At 35.7% G+C, this 24714-nt stretch overlaps 1 protein-coding gene and 1 long non-coding RNA gene across 5 annotated transcripts; one reads left to right on the top strand and one right to left on the bottom strand.

The window, feature by feature from the left end:
• Nucleotides 1–17573: 17573 nt before the first annotated feature.
• Nucleotides 17574–19686, bottom strand: LOC112696516 (glycine-rich RNA-binding protein 2, mitochondrial). Of its 3 annotated transcripts, none has more exons than XM_025749312.2 (5): nt 19231–19686; nt 18664–18824; nt 18492–18560; nt 18001–18107; nt 17574–17915 (listed from the first exon to the last, which is right to left on the bottom strand). In XM_025749312.2, exons 2-5 carry the CDS (start codon nt 18785–18787, stop codon nt 17763–17765), a joined length of 453 nt encoding a protein of 150 aa, XP_025605097.1. In that variant the 5' UTR covers nt 18788–18824; nt 19231–19686; the 3' UTR covers nt 17574–17762. The 3 variants fall into 3 exon arrangements, with proteins under 3 accessions (XP_025605097.1, XP_025605098.1, XP_025605099.1); XM_025749313.3 differs by having other exon boundaries at nt 19227–19634; XM_025749314.3 differs by having other exon boundaries at nt 19243–19632.
• A 4-nt stretch (nt 19687–19690) lies between these two features.
• On the top strand, nt 19691–23893 carry LOC112696517 (uncharacterized). 2 transcript variants are annotated; one of them, XR_003150730.3, is made up of 6 exons: nt 19691–20486; nt 20648–20769; nt 21165–21321; nt 22673–22753; nt 22920–23010; nt 23530–23893. It is a non-coding gene; the product is annotated as an uncharacterized lncRNA (long non-coding RNA). The 2 variants fall into 2 exon arrangements; XR_003150732.3 differs by lacking the exon at nt 22920–23010.
• Nucleotides 23894–24714: the final 821 nt, after the last annotated feature.

The raw sequence follows: 24714 nt of genomic DNA, 5'->3' as shown, positions 1-24714 counted from the left end.
CTCTGAAGAAAAATGCCTAATCTAAGCAACAAGATGAACCGTCAGTTGTCCAAACTCAAACAATCCCCGACAACGGCACCAAAAACTTGGTGCACGAAATTGTGATCATCAATGGCGCCATCAACATGGTACGCTCAATTGCAATCTCAACTATTTATCACAACTTCGCACAACTAACCAGCAAGTGTACTGGGTCATCCAAGTAATAAACCTTACGCGAGTAAGGGTCGATCCCACGGAGATTGTTGGTATGAAGCAAGCTATCGTCACCTTGTAAATCTCAGTCAGGCAGACTCAAATGGTTATGGATGATGAATAAAACATAAAGATAAATATAGAGATACTTATGTAATTCATTGGTAAGAATTTCAGATAAGCGTATGGAGATGCTTTGTCCCTTCCGTCTCTCTGCTTTCCTACTGTCTTCATCCAATCTTTCTTACTCCTTTCCATGGCAAGCTGTATGTAGGGTTTCACTATTGTCAGTGGCTACCTCCCATCCTCTCAGTGAAAATGTTCAACGCACCCTGTCATGGCACGGCTAATCATCTGTCGGTTCTCAATCAGGTTGGAATAGAATCCAGTGATTCTTTTGCGTCTGTCACTAACACCCAGCCTTCAGGAGTTTGAAGCCCGTCACAGTCATTCAATCATTGAATCCTACTCAGAATACCACAGACAAGGTTTAGACCTTCCGGATTCTCTTGAATGCCGCCATCAATTCTAGCTTATACCACGAAGATTCCGGTTAAGGAAATCCAAGAGATAAACATTCAAGCCTTGTTTGCTTGTAGAACGGAGGTGGTTGTCAGGCACACGTTCATAAGTGAGAATGATGATGAGTGTCACATAATCATCACATTCATCATGTTCTTGGGTGCAAATGAATATCTTAGAACAAGAATAGGCTGAATTGAATAGAAGAACAATAGTAATTGCATTAATACTCGAGGTACAGCAGAGCTCCATACCTTAATCTATGGTGTGTAAAAACTCCACCGTTGAAAATACATAAGAACAAGGTCTAGGCATGGCCGTGAGGCCAGCCTCCCAATAATCTAAGAATGAACTAGACGTCCAAAGATGATCCTAAGATCAAAAGTGATCAAAAGATTATAATACAATAGCAAAAGGTCCTATTTGTAGAGAACTAGTAGCCTAGGGTTTACAGAGATGACTAAATGACATAAAAATCCATTTCCGGGCCTACTTGGTGTGTGCTTGGGCAGAGCATTGAAGCATTTTCGTGTAGAGACTTCTCTTGGAGTTAAACGCCAGCTTTTGTGCCAGTTTGGGCGTTTAACTCCCATTCTTGTGCCAGTTCCGGCGTTTAACGCCGGGTAGTTTTGAGCTGATTTAGGACGCCGGTTTGGGCCATCAAATCTCGAGCAAAGTATGGACTATTATACATTGCTGGAAAGCCCAGGTTGTCTACTTTCCAACGCCGTTGAGAGCGCGCCAATTGGGCTGCTGACAACAGTGAAACCCTACACGAGCTTGCCATGGAAAGGAGTAAGAAGAATTAGATGAAGGCAGTAGGAAGGCAGAGAGACGGAAGGGAAGGCATCTTCATACGCTTATCTGAAGTTCCTACCAATGAATTACATAAGTATCTCTATCTTTACCTTTGTGTTATTTTCGTTCATCACTATATCCATTTGAGTTTGCCTGACTAAGATTTACAAGATGACCATAGCTTGCTTCAATACTAACAATCTCCGTGGGATCGACCCTTACTCACGTAAGGTTTATTACTTGGACGACCCAGTGCACCTGCTGGTTAGTTGTGCGAAGTTGTGTAATGCCATGGTATTGAGCTACCACGTTTTTGGAGCCATTACCGGGGGTTATGAGAGTTGTGAAAAAGTATTGTTCACAATTTCGCGCACCAATACCCAACATACAGCTTGCCGTGAAAAGGAGTAAGAAGGATTGCATGAAGACAGTAGGAAAGCAGAGAGACGGAAGGGACAAAGCATCTCCATACGCTTATCTGAAATTCTCACCAATGAATTGCATAAGTATCTCTATCTTTATTTTATGCTTTATTCATAAATCATCTATAACCATTTGAATCTGCCTGACTGAGATTTACAAGATGACCATAGCTTCCTTCATACCAACAATCTCTGTGGGATCGACCCTTACTCGCGTAAGGTTTATTACTTGGACGACCCAGTGCACTTGCTGGTTAGTTGTGCGAAGTTGTGATAAAGAGTTAAGATTGCAATTGAGCGTACCATGTTGATGGCGCCATTGATGATCACAATTTTGTGCACCACCCACCGTCCGCCGGACCCTCTTCCTCCACAGCTGCCCCTGCTGCCACCACTGCACCTCTACCTGCCTCAGAGCCAGTGTACTGCCTCGTGCACCGCTTGTTTCGACAACTAGATCAGATTGAGCGCCGTCACCGGCGCCGGTATGAGAGATCGGAGCGTCGCAACAAGCGACGCTATGAGCATCTGAAGCTGATGATCCGACAGGGCAGTGACATCCCCTCCGAGCCTGACAAACCATTAGAGCCATCAGAGGAGGAGGCGGATGAGCACGAGGAGGAGACTCATTCCCAGGAGGAGACCCATCCGCAGGCAGGCACAGAGCAGGCTGCTCCCCAGGCAGAGGTTCCACATCAGATTGAGGCTGCAGATCCTGAGATCCCGATCCAGTCAACACCTCCTCTACAGCAGCCAGATCCTCAGCCCACCACCACCGAGACTCCAGCTACTATTCCTACCAGTGATGACACCCCTTCACACCCGGCTTGACTGAGCATCAGGGACGATGCTCCATTTTAAGTGTGGGGAGGTCGCCATCTCTGGCGTATTATCTTGGTGAACCACTACAGACTCTTCTCTTTTATTTTGGATATTTTTCTGTATTTTTCTTTTCTATTGTTATTTTCTGAGTACTTATACATTGCTACTTTTATGTATTTCTACTCTTTTTCTGCATTTTGCATTTTTAGTTCATATTTTAGTTATTTAGTTTAGTTTGCAATTCTAACTTATTAATGGATTAATTAGTATAGTTTACCCTTTTGGCATATAATAGTTTAATTTGATCAAAATAAAAGGAGTAGACTAGAAAATTTAAACAAGATCAAAACAATCCATACATTTTGTATATAAAGTATTACATCATGTAGTTAAGTTAACAACATTTCATCAAGGAAGAACACTAAAACTTTAGCCATCTAATATATTTTATGTAGAACCTATGCACAATTACTCAAGAGGGGGGGTGAATTGAGTATTGCAACAACAATGAATCTTTTTGCGAAAGTTAAAGACAATATACAAAAGTGTTATTGTACTAGTATTTTTTCAAGAGCTTAACTCAATTGCTAAGCATTTATAAGGAGCTTTTACTTTCCAATAGACACCAACTCAAATAAATTGATCAAGCTTTTCACCAATCGGACTTAAGCTACTCCTTAAGTACTTACGAAGCTACTTTTCGATCACAATTTATTTGCTCAAAGGTAAAAGACAATAATATTGAAGAGATGAGTTTGGAGAGATGCAAACGCTATTTAGAGTGGTTCGGCACAATCCTTGTCCTACGTCCACTTTCTTTCTCAATCGCTATTGAGAAGTTCCACTATTGCCAAGCTTCAAGGTGCTCGCGCAAAACCTTTTACAATCCGAGTCCTTAGTTTCTAACACCTCACGGTATATGATCACCACTCGTATACTAACCCACTCCACTTAGAGATACCTTCTCTAAGATTTGCCTTGAGTACTTAGTATACCTCTTTGGTATCCTCACCGACTATAGTGTTTATAACTCTTGACTCAACCTTGGAGATCACACTCCAATTTACAAAGTGTACAAGAAAACAATTCTCAAAGAATTGTTGAGATGAAATGAGTACTCTCTAGAAGAGTGTATGATTACAAGTTTAGCACTATTGAACCAATTGATATTGCTCTCTCAAATTGTGTATTATAACACCTTAAAAAATGTGTAGAATGAAAGAATATGAACAAGATAGTTTGCAAATACTCAAGTATATGAAATAAGGCTTCAATCCATCTATTTATAGACTCCCCAAACCTTAGAAACGTTGGGGAGTTAATGGGATGGAGCCTTTTTGTCAAAACTAGCCGTTTTTTATGTTTTTGAATCATTTGCATCGATGCATAACACTTTGCATCGATGCAAATGTGTCTTTGAAGCTGAAATTTGAATTTTCAGCTAGGTTGCATCGATGCAAACATCTTTGCATCGATGCAACAAGTCGTTGCATGCTTTGCATCGATGCAAGATGAGTGTGCATCGATGCAAACCTTAAAGAATGGCTTAAAATCACTTCAAAATACTTAGGATTGATCTCAAACTTGTTGGAGTCAATTCCTATGCTTTTGTACCTTTGAAAACAAGTTTTAAACCATTTGGCTAGCATCGAATTGCAAGATGTGCATATGATATGATAATCAAAACATTTTGTGAGTGTGTGTTGAGAGATTTAGCAATTGGTTCTTAACAAGAAGTTACCTAAGTCCTAAGACACTATACTTGTCTTCAAATGTTGTGGACTTGAGTTTCTTGTTGTTGTTGTGTTGCTTTCAACTCTTCATTCCTCAACGTTGAATGTTGGTTGATCTTTCAACATGCTTGTTCATTCAAGTTGTTTGTTGGTTTGTCTTTCATGTCGTTTGTTGGTTTGTCATTCATCAAAACCTACGAATACAAACTTCGCATACAAGCAACATGATTTACATTTTATATTGAGAATAATGGGAAATTTTAACTAAACCTGTGTGACATATATGAATGATATATGATTTATGAGTCTGAGAACATATAGCTTGTGAGTTTTGAGCTTAATTGTATGGTTACATTTAAACCATAATATCTTATTCCTGTGTGTTCCATCCTTCTTTTTTATTCTGGTGTTCTTTGCTTTGTTTTAATCTATATGTCCGATTATAGAATATAGATACATACCAAGAGAGTGATTGAGGCCTTGTTTGATTTTAACTCACTTATCCCAAATAAAGCCTACCTTTTACATCACCCTTGTTAACCCCCTTGATCCTTTTAATCCCTTTTGTTTTATATCCACATTACTAACCTTAAGCAGAAAAACAAATTAAAAAATCTCAAGTTGAATCCTTGGTTAGCTTAAGATAGAAATAGTGTAATTGTTTAAGTGTGGGGAAACTTTTTGGGAACATGGATGATAGAAACAAAGGTAGAAAAGTTGAAAAGAATAAAGACATTTTGGGAAGCATGCTCATGTAAAATTAAAATAATTAATTACCATGTGCATTAAAAAAAAGTGCAAATTAAAGCAAATGCACATGGTATAAGAACAAAATATGAGCATGTGACATAAAAAGTGAAAAAATGTGGAAAAATAGGTAAAGAAGCTTTACTTTAGAAATTATGTATGTTAGGTGAGATCTTAGACTAATTAAGGATTCACTTATCAGCTCACTTAGCCTTATACATATACCATCACCTTTACCTTGGCCCCATTACAACTTTAATTAAAGACCTCATAATTTTTGGTATGTCTATATTTTATAATTGTTGATTAATTAGAGGAAGAACAAAGTTATAGAAAGTAAGGATAAAAAGAAGAATAAGAGTGATTAACCCAATAAACACTGAGTGATTGGAGAGTAAACACAAAATCCAGTGAGGGTTCAATAACTCATTAACATATATCTATGCTTAATTTACTAATTGTCTTGCAAGTTTATAAAATATTTTTCTCTCCCATCTCAATTGTAAAAGTGCTTTATCATTATCTAAGGTTGGCTATATATATATGATTCCTTGAGAATGTGAATTGATTTAACTACATGTAAGCTTTATATATGAGTGAATAAATTAGAATTGAATAATGCATTTAGTTAATTGCATTTAGATTAGAATTGCATTGCATGGCATCCAACCACTTCAAACCTTATTTTTTTACCTTGGACATAGCATGAGGACATGCTATTACTTAGTGTGGGGAGGTTGATAAACCCATATTTTATGATATATTTTGTGCTTAATCTGAATGATTTATTCAATCCTTCACCCACTTATTCATATTAATTGCATGGTTTTACTTTTCCTTCCTTATTATGTGATGTATGTGAAAAACATGTTTCCTATGCTTTAGAATTAATTATTTTAATTACCTTTATTTCCATTTGATGCCATGATTAGTGTGTTGAGTAGTTTCAGATCTTCTAAGGCAGGAATGACTTAAAGGATGGAAAAGGGAACATACAAAAATGGAAGGAAAGCGTAAAACGGAGTTTTTGGAGAAACAGGCATCCACGCGACCGCATGGACGACGCGACCGCGTGCCAAGAGCGAAGAAGCAGTGACGCGGCCGCATGACTGACGCGATCGCGCGCCTAAAGAAGAACACCTATGACGCGGCCGCATGACTGACGTGACCGCGCGACAAAGAAAACTCCAATTGACGCGACCGCGTGACCCACGCGGACGCGTGACAGAGGCCACGCACCAGAAATTGCAGAAAATGCTCATAGCGGATTCTGAAGCCCTTTTTGGCCCAAATCCAAGTCAAGAAGTCATAGACCAGAGGTTATGAAGTGGAGGAATGCATCCATTGAGGAAGAGCTCGGCATTTTTAGTTACTTTCTATGATTTAGATCTAGTTTGGAGAGAGGTTCTCTCCTCTCTCTCTTTAGGATTAGAATTTAGGATTTAGGACTTCTCTTAGTTTTAGGAGTGACTCTCAATCCCAGGTTCAATGTTCTTTTACTCTATGTTATTTCTTATTTTCAGACATTTGAATGCTTGCTTGTATTAGTTATGTTGCCTATTTGGCTTATGCTACATTCATGTTATGATTTTCTTATTTAATGCTATTTGAGGTATTTCAGTTTAATATTGCTTTCTTTATTTATGCCATTCATTATTCCCAATCTGAAGACAATTTTTATTCCAGCAGATTTAATTTCTTTTCCTTTTGGTCTTGGTTGAGAAATCAGTAACTCAGGAGTTATCTTAGCTCAACATAATTGATAACTGTTATCTTTGCTAATTGAACTGAACTTCAACAATCCCAACCTTTTCTTAGGAAATAAATAGGATTCGAAGGTCAACTAATTAGTCTCTTGACTTTCCTTTGCTTTAGCAAAGGTTGACTAAGTGGAATTAAGATTCAACTTTCATTATTATTGATAAGAATAACTAAGTCTGGACTTCCAATTTCTCATACCTTGCCAAAAATTTGCTTTACATTATTTATTTATTTTAACTGCCATTTAAATTATTTTCCATATTCATTCCTCATTCTTAAAACCCCCAATTTACAAACTCATAACCAATAATAAGAACATACCTCCCTGCAATTCCTTGAGAAAATGACCCGAGGTTTAAATACTTCGGTTATCAATTTATTTAGGGGTTTGTTACTTGTGACAACCAAAACGTTTGTACGAAGGGATTTCTGTTGGTTTAGAATCTATACTTACAACGCAACTTTATAAAATTCTTTACTAGCAAAAATCCTAACGTCAAAAAGAGCCCAAATCCCCGGCAACGGCGCCATTTTGATGAGAGAACTTTTGCGTGGTATAGAATTTAGAATAAATTCCTGTTGCAAGTATAGCTTCAAAACCAACAAAAGTCCTTTCATACAAACGTTTTGGTTGTCACAAGTAACAAACCCTAAATAAATTGATAACCGAAGTATTTAAATCTCGGGTCGTCTTCTCAAGGAATTGCAGGGAGGTATGTTCTTATTATTGGCTATAAAAAAAGGTAAAATTGGGGTTTTGAGAATGAGGAATAAATATGGCAAATAATTTAAATGACAATTAAAATAAATAAATACTGTAAAGCAAACCCTTTGGCAAGGTAGGAGAAATTGGGAGTCCAGACTTAGTTATTCTTATCAATAATAATGAAAGTTGAATCTTAATTCCACTTAGTCAACTTTTGCTAAAGCAAAGGAAAGTCAAGGGACTAATTAGTTGACCTTCAAATCCTATTTATTTCCTAAGAAAAGGTTAGGATTATTGAAGTTCAGTTCACTTAGCAAAGATAACAGTTATCAATTATGTTGAGCTAAGATAACTCCTGAGTTACTGATTTCTCAACCAAGACCAAAAGGAAAAGAAATTAAATCTGCTGGAATAAAAATTGTCTTCAGATTGGGAATAATCAATGGCATAAATAAATAAAGCAATATTAAACTGAAATACCTCAAATAGCATTAAATAAGAAAATCATAACAAGAATGTAGCATAAGCCAAATAGGCAACATAACTAATACAAGCAAGCATTCAAATGTCTGAAAATAAGAAATAACATAGAGTAAAAGAACATTGAACCTGGATTGAGAGTCACTCTTAAAACTAAGAGAAGTCCTAAATCCTAAATTCTAATCCTAAAGAGAGAGAGGAGAGAACCTCTCTCCAAACTAGATCTAAATCATAGAAAGTAACTAAAAATGCCGAGACTCCGTGAATGGATGCATTCCCACACCTCATAACCTCTGGTCTATGCCTTCTGGACTTGGATTTGGGCCAAAAAGGGCTTCAGAATCTGCTATGAGTGTTTTCTACAATTTCTGATGCGTGACCTCTGTCACGCGTCCGCGTGGGTCACGCGGTCGTGTTGATTGGAGTTTTCTTTGTCGCGCGGTCGCGTCAGTCATGCGGTGGTGCACGAAATTGTGATCATCAATGGCACTATCAACATGGTACGCTCAATTGCAATCTCAACTCTTTATCACAACTTTGCACAACTAACCAGCAAGTGCACTAGGTCGTCCAAGAAATAAACCTTACGCGAGTAAGGGTCGATCCCACGGAGATTGTTGGTATGAAGCAAGCTATGGTCATCTTGTAAATCTCAGTCAAACGGATTCAAATGGTTATGGAGGATTAATGATAAAAAGATAAATAAAACATAAAATAAAGATAGAGATACTTATGTAATTCATTGGTGAGAATTTCAGATAAGCGTATGGAGATGCTTTGTCCCTTCCGTCTCTCTGCTTTCCTACTATCTTCATCCAATCCTTCTTACTCCTTTCCATGACAAGCTATATGTTGGGCATCACCGTTGTCAATGGATACAGTCCCATCCTCTCAGTGAAAATGTTCAACGTGCTCAGTCACAACACGGCTATTCATCTGTCGGTTCTCGATCATGTCGGAATAGAATCCAGTGATTCTTTTGCGTCTGTCACTAACGCCCCACAATCGCAAGTTTGAAGCTCGTCACAGTCATTCAATCCTTGAATCCTACTCAGAATACCACAGACAAGGTTTAGACCTTCCGGATTCTCAAGAATGCCGCCATCAATTCTAGCTTATACCACGAAGATTCTGATTAAAGAATCCAAGAGATATCCACTCAATCTAAGGTAGAACGGAGGTGGTTGTCAGGCACACGTTCATAGGTGAGAATGATAATGAGTGTCACGGATCATCACATTCATCAAGTTGAGGAACAAGTGATATCTTAGAACAAGAATAAGCTGAATTGAATAGAACAACAATAGTAATTGCATTAATACTCGAGGTACAGCAGAGCTCCATACCTTAATCTATGGTGTGTAGAAACTCCACCGTTGAAAATACATAAGAACAAGGTCTAGGCATGGCCGAGAGGCCAGCCCCCATGATCTAAGAACTAGACGTCCAAAGATAGCTACCCAGATGACCTAAGAACTAGACGTCCAAAGATAAAAATACAATAGCAAAAGGTCTTATTTATAGAGAACTAGTAGCTTAGGATTTACAAATATGAGTAAATGACGTAAAAATCCACTTCCGGGCCCACTTGGTGTGTGCTTGGGCTGAGCATTGAAGCATTTTTGTGTAGAGACTTTTCTTGGAGTTAAACGCCAGTTTTTGTGCCAGTTTGGGCGTTTAACTCCAACTTCTGTGCCAGTTCCGGCGTTAAACGCCGAGCAGTCTTGAGCTGATTTTGAACGCCGGTTTGGGCCATCAAATCTCGGACAAAGTGTGGGCTATTATATATTGCTGGAAAGCCCAGGATGTCTACTTTCCAACGCAATTGAGAGCGCGCCAATTGGGCTTCTGTAGCTCCAGAAAATCCATTTTGAATGTAGGGAGGTCAGAATCCAACAGCATCTGCAGTCCTTTTTCATCTTCTGAATCAGATTTTTGCTTAGGTCCCTCAATTTCAGCCTGAAAATACCTGAAATCACAGAAAAACACACAAACTCGTAGTAAAGTCCAGAAAAGTGAATTTTAAATAAAAACTAATAAAAATATAATAAAAACTAACTAAAATATACTAAAAACATACTAAAAACAATGCCAAAAAGCGTATAAATTATCCGCTCATCATGCGGCCGCGTCATAGGTGTTCTTCTTTAGGCGCACGGTCGCGTCAGTCATGCGGCCGTGTCGCTGCTTCTTCGCTCTTGGCACGCGGTCACGTCGTCCATGCGGTCGCGTGGATGCCAGTTTCTCCAAAAACTCCGTTTTACGCTTTCCTTCCATTTTTGTATGTTCCCTTTTCCATCCTTTAAGTCATTCCTGCCTTAGAAGATCTGAAACTACTCAACACACTAATCATGGCATCGAATGGAAATAAAGGTAATTAAAATAATTAATTCTAAAGCATAGGAAACATGTTTTTCACATACATCACATAATAAGGGAGGGAAAGTAAAACCATGCAATTAATATGAATAAGTGGGTGAAGGATTAAATAAATCACTCAGATTAAGCACAAAATATATCATAAAATATGGGTTTATCAAGGTGCTAGGTTGGAACCTTCTCTTCTCTTCCCCTTAGCTTGTTTCAGTATTCTTGGCTGAATGTGGAAGGAGAGAGGAATTTCATTAAGTTACTTGGGCTGAAAGGGTTGGGCCTTGGGCCCATTTTGGGCCCGGTTCAACCGATTCGGTTCATTCGGTCCAATCTTGGATCAAATTCTTTGAAATTAGTTTCAAAATTTTTGTTTTAATTAGCTCTATCCTATTTTAATATAAAATTCATATTTTTAATTTTCTTTATTCAAATTTAATTTATTGACTAATCATTTACTAATTTTATGGGGTTTACAAGTAACATGATTGACAGAACTTGGGTAACAAGCAAATTGGTAAAGAGTTTTTGGAGGAAACTAATAGGCTGCGACCAAAGGCACCAATAATTAAGAGACCCCCTGGAAGACCAACCAAAAAAAAGGATTGTTGATGTGGTGGATGAGTCTCAAATGCCACCACAAGGTAATAAGGTGAAGAAGTCTTTCAAGTTACATGTAGTAAATGTGGACAGGAGGGATACTATCACAGGACTTGCAAAGGAGCACCTGCAAACCAAAATTGGCAACCAAAGAGAAAGAAGGCAAAGCAATAACAAAATAGAAACCAATCATCACAAGAACCTACAAATCAACCTCCAGAATAGGTTAAATGATTTTATTTGTTATGTTATATTCTAATTATTGTTTATATGCATGAAAGAAGCCGAGATGTTGTTTTCTATTTGCATAGGATGCGAAAGGAGTTCAACTAAATAATACTCAGAATGTTGTTTCCATACCACTGGATCCAGTGGTATCCCACTTTTTTATATTTTTGTAGTTAGTGATTTTTTCTAGTTATATTGATATTTTGTGTTCTCTGTAGTTGTATAGTGTCACTTTTGGCATATGGTGAAAATTGTAAGAGACCAAATTTTTGAAAATTAAATAGTAAGTTATTTTTAATTTATTATATTTGTTGATATTTTTATTTAAAGAAAATTATTTTTTTAAAAATAATTAAACTATATTTTAGGATACTTTAAGTTTAAAATCTATTAGGATTTATACAATTTTTTAAATAATTGAGTATTTTCATATTAGGAATTTAAAGTTTTAGTAATTGAAAATAATAAGAATTTTATACCATTTAAGTTAAATAATTGAAGGTTTTGATTAATTTTATGAACTAAAAGAAAATTTATTTATTTATTTCTATTTTTAAATTAGAGCTCTTAATTAAAAATAATTTGTAAGTTGAAAAGATAAATAGTATTCTTAAAGTTAATTATATTAGATTAAATTTAGTTTTAAATTAATACTCTACTTAATAGGCTATGCTTTTCTTATATTTTTGTAGTTAGTGATTTTTTCTAGTTATATTGATATTTTGTGTTCTCTGTGGTTGTATAGAGTCACTTTTGGTATATGGTGAAAATTGTAAGAGTCCAAATTTTTGAAAATTAAATAGTAAGTTATTTTAATTTATTATATTTGTTGATATTTTTATTTAAAGAAAATTATTTTCCTAAAAATAATTAAACTATATTTTAGGATACTTTAAGTTTAAAATCTATTAGGATTTATACAATTTTTTAAATAATCGAGTATTTTCATATTAGGAATTTAAAGTTTTAGTAATTGAAAATAATAAGAATTTTATACCATTTAAGTTGAATAATTGAAGGTTTTGATTAATTTTATGAACTAAAAAAATTTATTTATTTATTTCTAATATTAAATTAGAGCTCTTAATTAAAAATAATTTGTAAGTTGAAAAGATAAATAGTATTCTTAAAGTTAATTATATTGGATTAAATTTAGTTTTAAATTAATACTATACTCGAACCTTAATTTCAAAATCAAAATCCTAATTTCACCCTAATTCTCAAATTGGAATCCATAACCCTAATCCCCATTTTCCTTCCATCACCAACCAAAAGCTCCACATATAACCACCCACACTCCCATGAACGAAGAAGGAGAGAGATCCGAGAGAGCAAAGAGGAAGAGAGGGAAGAGCGTCATAGGAAGGAGCCTGGAACCGCCGTCGTCACCATCGCAGAGGAAGACCAGAACCGAGGGAGAGAACCGCGCGAGGAGAGGGTGGTGTCGCCGTCAAGGTCTTCATCATCGCCGTCCAAGGAGATTCACAAACAGAGGGAAGACGTGTTATTCTGCCCAGAGCCACCGCGGGAAGATCACTGTTTGCCGCCGATGTGACTCCTGTCGCCGCCAGATCTGTCGTCGTCGCCTCAAGTTGTTGCCGCCATCGAGCTTCAAAGAGAGAGAAGGAGCTCGCGGAGAGGGAGAAAATGTGATGAGACTCAGCTGTTGCTGCTTCCATTCTTCCAGCCGCTATCATGGTTATAGCCATCATGCATGGTCGCCGGGAGCAGCACTAACACCGTCGGAGTTCGCTGTTGCAGCTGCAGCTACTTCGTTCTGGGTTCCTTTCTTTGCGCAGTAAGTTGTTCTTGCCTTGAAACCCTCACTGCTAGCGTATAAGTATTATGTTATGTTTGGTTAAAAATTCTGAGGTTTCGGTAATGTAGGTCGAGTCCCTGTTGTTGTATGTCGCATTTAGAGTTGCGGTTGCTGCTACGTATAGTGGGTGAAGCTGTGGTTGTGGCTGCCGCTATCGCGGGACGAGAAAGAGGGGTTTTGATGCACTATATAGCTACTGGGTTTCGAATAGTCGAAGTAGAGGGTTTTCTTAAAAATTATTTTCTATTATAGAATTGTTATAAATAGATTTGAAGTGAAAAACATATTTCTGTGATTATGTGGGTCTTATGGATGTGTTTGATTGCTTGATGTGATGAAATTATTCATTGCTTGAGTGGTGTTTGGTTGTTAATAAAGATGAATTTGAAAAATTGATTTGATTGAATATTATGAAAAATGGTTTTCTTGGTTTTGGAGTTAATTTGATATTGAAAATGAATCGGCATTGGAATTTGTTTTTGTTGATTTGTCAGAAATGATATTTGAGAATGGTTTGAGAATATTGAATTTGGTATGTTGGATTTATCGAAAATGATTTTTGAGATTTGAAACTGGTTTGAAATAATGAAATTGGTCTGATTTTAGAAATTATTTGAAAAGAGTTTGAGAAATGGTTTGGTGGGACCCTTGAAGGGTGGCAAAGTCCGAATTTTAGAGGAGATACTGTAAGGATTTTATAATTTGATTTTGAGGTGGTTTTTTAGAAAGATTTAGATTTTTAAGGATTTTATAATTTGATTTTGAGTTATTAAGAAAATGATTTCGTTTTGAGTTTGATTTATTTAGAAAAGAATGAATTATGTTTTGAATCTGAATTATTGATAAACGGAATGAGAGGTGTGATGAATGAACGTGAGAATGAGGAATGATGATAATTGAAATTGAATGAAGAATGAGGAGGATTGATTTTAAAGTATGATTTTTGAATGAATTGAATGATATTGAGAATGGATTTGAAATTGAAATTGAATTTGATTGAGATACCTAGGTAGTAGCAAGGGTTGCAGTTCATCCCACTTGCTCTAAGTCAGTGATTGTGACGCCTGGATAGTTGCAACAGTAGTGGATTATTCAATTTGCTCCAGGTTCAATTCTTAAACACCCGACTGGGTAGTAGCACCAGTAGTGGTTTATTCCGCTTGTTCTGGGTTAAGCAGATACTAGTAGGGGGTTGTGGCTCAGACCCACTTGCTCTGCGATGGGATATTTCTGTCCATGGTTAACTAACAGGACATGCCGTGTTGGCTATGTAATCGACAGATGATATCATCAGCCATAGGACAGGCATGCATCATGTGCATTTGTATGCTTTGTTTGAGTTTGAATTTGTTTTAGTTTGCCTAATTACTTAACTTTTTTTAACTATTATCTAAGCTATTTGCTGTAACAGCTATCTATACCTAAACTTTCCTTGTCTGTTTTGTTTGTGTTTGTTCTGGTGTGGTACTTTTGAGATTGAGTATTGGTCCTGAATTGCAGATAGTATTGGTTGATTGCGTGATGGGCAAGAGACCGTGATTGGTTTCTGATTAAGGTTTAATTAAGTATGAAAAATCAAGTTAGTTCAGCATAGACTTAATGAACCTATGCTTGGAACATGTTAGGGGTATAATCGGTTTAGTTTGGTTCAGTTTTGGACCGAAAATCAACCGAACCAACCTGTTCGGTTTGCTGCTGTCTGGACAACCGAACCAATAGTGGTTTGGTTTAGTCAGTTTTTTCGATTTTTTGAAACCTAATATTCAGAATTTAAATTACCATAAAATCAAGTTTAAAACCATCAATAAATTTTTTTTGGTGACCAAACCATCAATAAATTAGAATAACAAGAGTATATCACATCCAAATTTAATACAAATTCAACTTGTCCCAACACTTAAACATTAACAGAACCATAAGTAATTCATTTTTAAAGCCAATCAACAGAATTTAAATGAACATACACATTCAGAGACAACTACCCATATATATTCAAAAAGACACTAAAAGGCAAAACCATTTTATTCAAAGTTTCTAACAAAGTAAACCTTTTCTTTCTCAAGCATTTCTATCCAATCAGACAGCACATGCCCTTTATAGAATATACAAGCTTGAAACTTCTAAGAAACAAGTTCGTTTTCCATGATTATAAATGTCAAAATAAACAAATGTAATAAAAGGGCAAAAGTATTACTGCCCGATGCTAATCCAATAATTATTGCAAAAACATGGTCTTTCTTTCATTAATCACAAATCAATCCTTCCAATCAAAACCCTATAAATCACAAAACAGATTCCACAAAAAATGCATTTTCCAAACTTTTTATAATCAGAAGGAAAAAGAAGTTCAACCCTAAATCCCTAATACTGACTAATATTATTGCATAAATAAGCCCTTTTATCGCAACTCAAGCAATCCAATCAAACCCTATAAATCACAAAAACCTCAACAACCACAGAAACACACTTTTCAACCCAGAATTACATATATGAACCAAAAACAATTAAAAGAAAAACATATCTAACCTCCGAAGAAGACATTGTTCAGTTGCATTTTGCAGGAGAGGGCTCGATGAAACGGTGACTGGAGTGCTGCTCGAGTTGGACTGCTCGGCCACTAGCGTCTTGCTCAGCGACGGACTGCTGCTCGGCGAATGGATTGCTGCTCGGCAACGGACTAGATTGGAGTGCTGCTTGGCTTTGGCTTTGTTGCGATGGCGACCCTGCGACGGCGATGAAGCGACCCTGGAACCGTGGAAGAATGGGAGATAGAAGTGTGGATGACTGGGTTTAGGGTTCGCGTGAATGGAGAAGAAGAAAGCTTGGGTTGTGCCGTAGTGGGCTTGTGGCTGCATTGCTTGGCCCTTTTATACCTAGGTTAAAGGGCAACTTAGTAAAAACACACGCTACTGAACCCTCACTCTTCGATTCGGTTCGGTTTCAGCAAAGACAACCGAAAACCGAACCGAACCGATCGGTTTAGTTCGGAAAAAACAAAAAACCGATTTTTTCGGTTTTTCTTTCAGTTGTTATAAAATTCTGTTCGATTCTGCGATAATTTTCGGTCCGATTCGGTAACTTACACCCCTAGAACATGTTGGTCATTCATACAGCTTAGGAAACTTTTTAAGATTTTCTTATACGAAAAGAAAGGTTTTAGACTTTGTAATTAGCTGATTTCTTTCAAAATGGTTTTGGATGTTTTTAAATATTAAATTGTTGGTTTTCAAAAGATTCATAAGATAGCGATAATCACAGAGTTTGAAAATAGTTTTCTTTTTTCTGAAATATCTTTTTATGACAATTCTGAAAACCCGTGGTGAAACCATGTGGTTAGATTCACAATCCCTACAGACTTCTCTTTTCAGGACGGATGAGGAAGCTTGCAGAGTTTTTGATAAGTTCTTAGATACGTTATTTTTGTTTGTATACATGTTATAGATTTTTCTCGCCTATATTATTATAATCTTGTAAGAGGGATAGGAATTATATGTTTTATATGTATACTATATTTATGAGCTACTTATGTAAGAAATTTTGTATATATGTATATGCTTGTTTGTTTTCAAAAATAAAAAAGTAGATCAAAAGCTCCTATTTTATTATTAAGTATACTACGTTGTCGTAATACTTCTCTCTATCAGAATAACGCAGCCGAAAACATGACACTCTGATAATAAGAGTATTACAGAAATTTCTAGAATTAGGTAATTATTGAGAATGTATTTTAGAGAATTTTTATATTTTGATTGGTACCACTTACATCTAAATAATGAATGAATAACCGAGAAAGATCCCATCTAAGTTCTTCAATGTCCCAAATTCTTGCATGATTGTATAAGTTCCACACTTACATTTAAGGTAATAAAACTTGGCCTTCTTCCCCTCACTTGCATTATTACTCGAATCCATTATAATCTTCCTCTAGCCACGGTGCTCTGGATTGCTGCTAGAGTTAGGGTTCAAAAAAGGAGTGGAATTTCACATCAAAATGCAAAATAACTTCTAAGCAAAGCGTCCTTAATTCCCAACGAATGGGCAACATTCCACGTCGGATGTGTCCGGCCTATGTCACACCTTAAACGTTACACCTCAACTTTTTCAAATGACACCTCAGCTTTTTCAAATGACTCTAAACGGAGACACTTAGAAGGGCTTATAGGGCTTATTTGTCTAATGGAAGATGGACAAAGGCCAATTTGACATTTTTTAAAAATTAGGGGCAGGTAGTCTAATTTTAAAAAGGAAAAGAACAGAGGCTGAAAAGGTTATTTCCTCTTTTTTAAAAGAACACTCTTTGGTGACCTCGAAATATATACAGAACCCTTCTCGAAACATTTTTTAAAAGAATAAAAAATATTAATCAACACTTGCACACCGAACACAATTGCATTAGAAAGAAATGCTCCATTAAAATAGCCGGAAAAACCATAAAAAAGAAATTTAATAAACCCTAACATATCTTCTAGTTGCAATTTACCACCTGAGGCTTGAGCAATCTTAATTTAAGTTTCACACACAACCCGGAGAATTGTAAACATGAACAGGGGCACTGTGGTCTAGAAGGCTGGATCACCATAACCACCACCTCCACCTCTACGGTAACCACCTTCCCCGTAACCACCACCACCACCAAAACCTCCGCCACCACCTCGAGGTCCAGAAGGCCTATCATTTGCATAGCTCACCCTGATCACTCGACCATTTAGATCCTGAAGAAATAGTGCATATCAGTAAGGGAAACCATTCTATTATGTCAAAATTTGGTACGAACAAGAAAGCATTCCAAGTTCCAACCTGCCCATCCATTGCAGTGAGTGCTGAGCTTGCAGACTCATCACTTGAGAAGTTGACAAATCCGAAACCTCTTGATCGTCCGGTGTCTCTATCAGTGACCACCCTTGCTGTAAACAAACAAAATCAGGAAAAAAAAATATCATCTCAGTATTCCAAACCAGAACAGTAACAGGCATAGTACACGTAAAATCTCATCTCATCTTTATCGGAGTTTTAAGACTAACCAACCCAAGGAAACCCATTAATCTCACCATTTGAGGGAGAGCTCCGATCACTCATTCACTAGAAAAATTCAGAACTCTCGTAACAATTAAGCAAGTGATCAGAGATCCCCTGCCTGAATTGATTATAGCAAACATAATCGTAATGCATGTTAGGTTCCTAACGGAGTATCTAACTGTCAATGAAGTGCTGTGATGATACCAAAGCAAACTGGAAAACACATGACCAAAATTGTGCAATATAAATACCACAGGAGAAGGTGAACTCACCATCAACCACATCCCCAAAGCCAGAGAATGCATCCCGAAGAGACTGGTCATCAACTCCATATGAAAGGCCTAAAAACGCAAAATCCAGCATAAGTAATTAGGGTAAAAAAGAAATCAGTGAACAGATACGTAGTTTATCTTGATAACTACGTTTTCAACAATAGTTAAATACCCCCAATGAAAAGCCTGTTTGAGGACATGCAGCGAATATAATTGAGCATTGATGGAGCAGATGCTAATCTGCTTCCTGAAGCACTTTGTCTCAAGAAATTTCCAAGTTTGTTACACAATGCCATGATGATTGTTAACCAAGCTTCACGCCTTCAGTGTTCCCTAAACCACCATATAGACCCACTATTATTATTATTATCAATAATCACACTAGCTACAAGAACTGAATGAAAAATTATACCACGTTATTTATATATTATGATGACACACATAAGAACAAAACGCAAACACACAAATTCCATTTAACAGGTATGCCATCATATCATAGAAAACCATCTAATCAATAATCACACTTACTAAAACAACTGAATGGAAAATAATACCACGTTACCAGTTTAAACAAGACAGGAAAAAAGAGGGAAAATTTTCAATTGTAAAATTAAGAATTTCCACAAACATTTAGCAGAGATAGAAAACTCAACAATATAACAGCAACTAAAGACTTGGTAAAAAGAAAACAATAAAATTTAAAAAAAAAATGAAAATAATGAAGTATAAACACACTGACGCAAAACAATGCCTGATGATCTTGCTGGACGGCGACGAAGACGATTCTCCTCTGACGCGACGAAGAAGGCGACGCTTCTGCCTCTGACGCGACGATTCTGCCTCTGACGCTAATCCTCAGGCGCGCGACGACGGCTCTGTGCTGACCTTGAGAGTGAGAGGGGAAAGCAGTGAGACGGGAGGAGCTTGGCGGTGAGAAGGGAGGAAGGCGGCGGACGGCGGTGAGAGGAGAGGGCGAAGGAATCTGTGAAAGGGTTTGAATTTTGCTGGTGCAGATAATCTGAGAAGAGAGGGAGTGACGGCAGTTATATTTAGGGTTTCCCAAAACTATCCGATAACATCCCTTAAAAAGAGGGTTCTTAGATAGTGGAATTCCAACGTGGCATCCACCACATTAATTCTCACAAGTTCTTTCTAAGGTGCATCCTAATATATGTAGTTTACATGGTCTATTCCTACATAATTCCGAGTGTCTGACTCATTCTTATGCATTTTCTTTGTCCATTTCCCTTGCTATCCAATCATGTCTACTGTTGCCTAATTTCAAAATTTCAAATTTTAAATTTTAAAATTTTCAAAGTTTCATAATATGCAATGTCTAGATGATTATTTATTCAATTTTTTTTTTCACACTCTTGCTCTCCCTTTTCTTAATATGAAAAACTCATTCAAATGTCTCCATTAACCATAATATCCCGGATAATAAATTCAATTTTCCTCACTTCTCACGCTTTGTGTCGTCGATTTAGTTAGCTGTGGTTGCAGATACTTTCGAACCGCCTTCATGCCGCCGCTGATGTGCGTTGATCCCAAACCTGCAATCGCGCTGCCGCCTGGGTTCTCGCCGCCTCGGTGATAGGTGGACTCCTCTGTCTAGGTTCTAAAGCTGCTTGTCCCTCTCAAGTAGTGACCGCTCTGCCCCCCGTATCCATTGGTTTGGTCTAGAGTACCGCCCCCAAATTTGGCAGATCGCCGGCAGATTCGGTGGAGCACGTAAAGTTTTCTGAGAATCCCTGACGATGATGACATCTCCTTTATCAACCTTGGCACCCTTCTCCCTCAACCTAGCGCTTCTCCGTTGTTGCCATAACAAGATCGACGCTACTTGTAGAAATAACCAGAGAGCGCTATTTGAAAAGTATTGAGTGTCGGGGCCACATAGAGCACATACAGTGAGACTATGAAAGCAGAGATCATAGCAACTGCGACCAGAACAGAGCGGGGAGATCTAACCGACGGCCAGAGCAGATTTTCATGGTTGTTATTTTTTGTGTTTTAATTAATAAATTAGATAAATTATGTGTATGATTATTATTTGTTTAATCTGCAAATTCTAATTTTTCAAAATTTAAATTTTGAATTGAGATTTGATTTTAAAAAAATTCATTTGTATATATTCATTTTCATCATCCTCACAGATCATGTTTTCCAATTCGTGGGCACCCGTCAAGAAGGTTCAGCTCTCGGAGTCCACGATCCAGAGACATTTTCTTGCCACGGCCAAATTTATGGGATCTCCAAGCTCCCATTTAGATTTGTGGTGCTCTAACTTCTTGCAATCCCTGACTCTACTGCTTTTTTTCTTAATAACAAGTGAATATGTATAATTTTGTGCATCTCTTACTGTACTGCTTTCTTTGTTGTAATCCCTTTTGTTTCGGTCTTCTTCCTTTTTGTTTTTAAGTCGGCACTTGATTGATGGATTATTGCGCTTATTTTTTATTTTAATTTTTTCTAATACTGATTTTATATTGTTTTAATTTGAGAGTGACATTACTATTATATTCTTCAATATGTTTTTTAAGCATATTTTAAAATTTTGATTTTCATTTCATATAACTTCTCTAGAATCTTATTTTTCCAATGCATTATTGACTAAGATTTTTAATATTCCTCCTTTTGAACACCATTTTTCTTTTATTATCTTTTTCTTAGGCTTTAGTATGAGATTGGGGTCTATTCTGATATGAAGAATTTTGAGCACAAGGCGCTTGATAGTAAATTTGATTATGTTGAGAAGTTTCTTTCTGCATTCACAAGGGTTGATGAGAATGAACATTCAACCTATATCTACATTAATTTGAATAAACAAGTAAGTTTCCATAAAATTTTTTAGCGGTGTAACTTTGTGTATGTTCTATTATGTCAGTCATTAATTATTCATTTCAATTATTCCTGTCTAAATATTTTATATCTGATTTGATTAGTAACTATGGTACCAAGACTTTAAATGTCCTCATGAAAGAACTGTGAATCGTTCTAGATTATTAAGGGACAAAAATAAAAATTGCTTTCTTTAGTGTGCATGCAGAAAATTTTTTATATCTCATTCAAAGCAAGATTCTACTTTTTAAAGAGTAAAAGAAAACAGAACGAAGAACAAATAAAACACAAAATTTGACAGTCTTTAGTTTCTTTTTCCTCACTTGAGAGTAGATGAATGAAACAGGATATGACTGAACTTATTAATAAAATTAACAGATCCTCCATTACCATTCAGTTTATTAATAAGATTTGAAGAATCACAAATGGGGCCACTATTTTATTTGTGGGTGAGTTCGTTCTGGTTTGTTTCCTTCTAGATTAATGGTATATATCAATTGCTTTACAACATTAGTATTTGATATTCTTTTTTCAGTGGTTATGTTTTAGTTAGATGAGGTGGATCTGGCTGGTGCAAAATTTGAACATTTATGGTTTGAAGTGAATATTTTTTTAAAAAAAAAAATCACGAAACTTTTTATCAAAGCCATTGCTTTTTTACTGCTTTAACTTTTTTAGCTTTCATTATTGTATATTCATGCTCTAACTACACATGCTATATTTTTCAGCTAATTTTTGTTTTCTTGAGATGATGAATTTGTCTCTTTATCTTGAAAAATTTATGTGTGGCAAATATATGCATTTAAACCATTTTTTCAATTTTTCTTTTCAAAGCCTCTATTTCTATAGAATTAAGATAGTTCTTTCTTAGACTCTTTCATTTTGAGAATCTATTATTCTACATAATGAGAGTTTAGAGATCAACCATTTTGCATTGTGTGCATTGTGCATTCTATTTACTAGAAAAATAACTAAAGTTCTCAAAACACTTGCTTACGTGACTGATAAATCTGATAGGAGAGCCCTTGAGCAATTAAGTGAGTAAGAAGATTCAGTACTTTGTTGTACTTAATGTTCTATGCTCTTTTTTCTTTTTCATTTCTGTTGAAGTCATATGCCTTCTCTTGCTTATTTGCTTTTCATAGAGTTATGTGCTGATTTGCCTATATATTATGACTTAATTTTTTTCATTTGATGGATATAATTTTGTTTTATTGTTATTGTTATTGTTATTGTTATTGTTATTGCAGCTTACTACTAATATTGGTTGAGAAAGCCTAGGATGGATCTATCTTAAGATTCACTTCTTTTAGTTTTATATAATGTGTTTAAAATTCCAGCGACATGGATTGAAGACCAAATGCAACAGATGAATCTGAAATTTTAACAAGGGTGTACTGTGTTTGAAGCTTGCTAATGAGGTAAACTATTGATGATTTATTATCTATTTTACAGGTATTTTATCGTTGTCATTGTAAGGTTTATGGGTCACGCTTCCAGATTGGCTTATTACTTAAAGCCTCACTAATTGATTGGGTTTGTAGTTGATGATAATTTTCTTGGTGCGACTTGATTTTGATTTGTCAGAGAACCTCACTGATTGTATGGATGTTCTGATAAAGAGATGAGCTGCAGGAAAATAAAAAACCAATATGCAGTACTATCATCATTACAAGATGTATGCTCTTTGACATAAATTTTGTATTGCTCATATACCATTTTTCTTTAGGATTTTGGAATGCACCTTTACTACCCTATGTTCTGAAGATTGTTAAGAATGAAATTATTGTCAAGAAAGAAATTATAGGCAAGAATGATCACTGAAGATTGTAAATTAGAAAGAATGCACCATATATGTATGAATGTTGTTATTTTTTATTAAATTATTAACCATGTGGCATGTATCATATTATGCTCTGTGTCTTTCTACTATTATCATGCAACCAATCATTATATAATTTAACATGTTATTTATAATGTTAATACTGCTTTGATACTGTTCAAGCACATTTAGTGAGATAAACTTAGTTATATTGTTTATTTAGCTCCATTTGCCTGATCCTTAAGTGTTGCATCCAATTGCACAATCTTTCCTCATGTATGCAATTGTTAAATTTTGGATTCTGTCACGAATTCTATCATTTTTTTTCCTGCTTTAGTTAGTAATTTTCTTTCTTTGAATAATGGTTAATTTCAGGGGTTTGTTTGCCATGGTAATGGATGCAAGAAGTTAAGAAATCTGATACTAAGTGACTGTTATTTATTAAGTCACAAGGGTTTGGGAGTAATTGCTACCGGATGCAAGGAACTTACACATCTTGAAATCAATGGATGTCACAACATTTGAGCTTTGGGCCTAGAATCTGTTAGAAGATTTTTCTGTTTATTCTTTGTTATTGTTTGCTGTGTTTGTTTCTCTGTGTATTGCTAATATACCATTTCATTGCTTTTTGTTTCCTGTATAACATATTATTTTTTTAATTTGTTCTCAATCTGGCTTATGTGTTTGTTACATATCTTTGGTTGCTACAAACATTAGCTAAATATATGTGATTCAGGCATTCGTCTATTTATTTTTTAATCTTTTGCTTTTTTTTTGGATTTATTGCAAGTTGAATAGAACTTTATATCATTGTTGGTTCTAACTTTTTTCTTTTTCTCTTTTCAGGTTTTTTTTTTCAGATTTTTTTTATTATTTGATTCATTGACTAAAATATTTGAGATTGCTTAGTGCTCGAGTTTTCAGACAGATTTAAACTATAAATATAGCTAAGTTTGAGTATAGTTTTGATAATTTAGGATTAGGTATATTTTAAATTGTACTCAAAAAATAAAAAATAGGATTAATTTCGAGTAATGTACCTTTATCTTATCATAATTGTTTTATTTTGTTTTAATTTTTCATATTAGTAGAATGATTGGTTTTATGCTTTGTTCAACTAAAAGATCACTTGAAATAAAAAAGATCATGTTAATGAAGATAAGTAGTCTAAAGTAAAAGGTAAAGTGGTGTACAGAATAGAAAAAAAATAGTATAAGAAAAAGCTAATGGAGATATATTGCTAATTGATTAGTAAATATTATACAATTCGTTATAGAAAAAGTAGATGTCAAAGATGAGGATTTAAAAGTGGTATTAGATAACAAGGAAAACTCAAAAGTCAAAGAACATGTAATTCGGAATTGCGGTTCTTGAAGGACAAGACTACAAAATAATTAACCTCAAACATATAAACTCAAAAGGCAAATTAAAAATAAAAAGACTGAACTGGTTCTATTCTGAAAGGAAAATGAATGAGTTAGATGTTACGAGAATATATGATTTGCTAAGAAAAATGACATAATGTCGATCAAAACAGAATGTTTAATGTTAATGATTTTA

Source organism: Arachis hypogaea, chromosome 6, assembly GCF_003086295.3.
Source record: "Arachis hypogaea cultivar Tifrunner chromosome 6, arahy.Tifrunner.gnm2.J5K5, whole genome shotgun sequence".
In the NCBI taxonomy this organism is placed as follows: Eukaryota; Viridiplantae; Streptophyta; class Magnoliopsida; order Fabales; family Fabaceae; genus Arachis; species Arachis hypogaea.
This window is presented reverse-complemented; position numbering and strand designations above follow the sequence as displayed.

Coding starts and splice junctions, on each gene's coding strand:
- LOC112696516 (XM_025749312.2), bottom strand. CDS start 18,787: ATGGCATTGTGTAACAAACTTGGAAATTTCTTGAGACAAAGTGCTTCA. Junction 18,561..18,663: donor AAACAGGCTTTTCATTGGGG/GTATTTAACTAT, acceptor TTGCGTTTTTAG/GCCTTTCATATGGAGTTGAT. Junction 17,916..18,000: donor TCACTGCAATGGATGGGCAG/GTTGGAACTTGG, acceptor CTATTTCTTCAG/GATCTAAATGGTCGAGTGAT.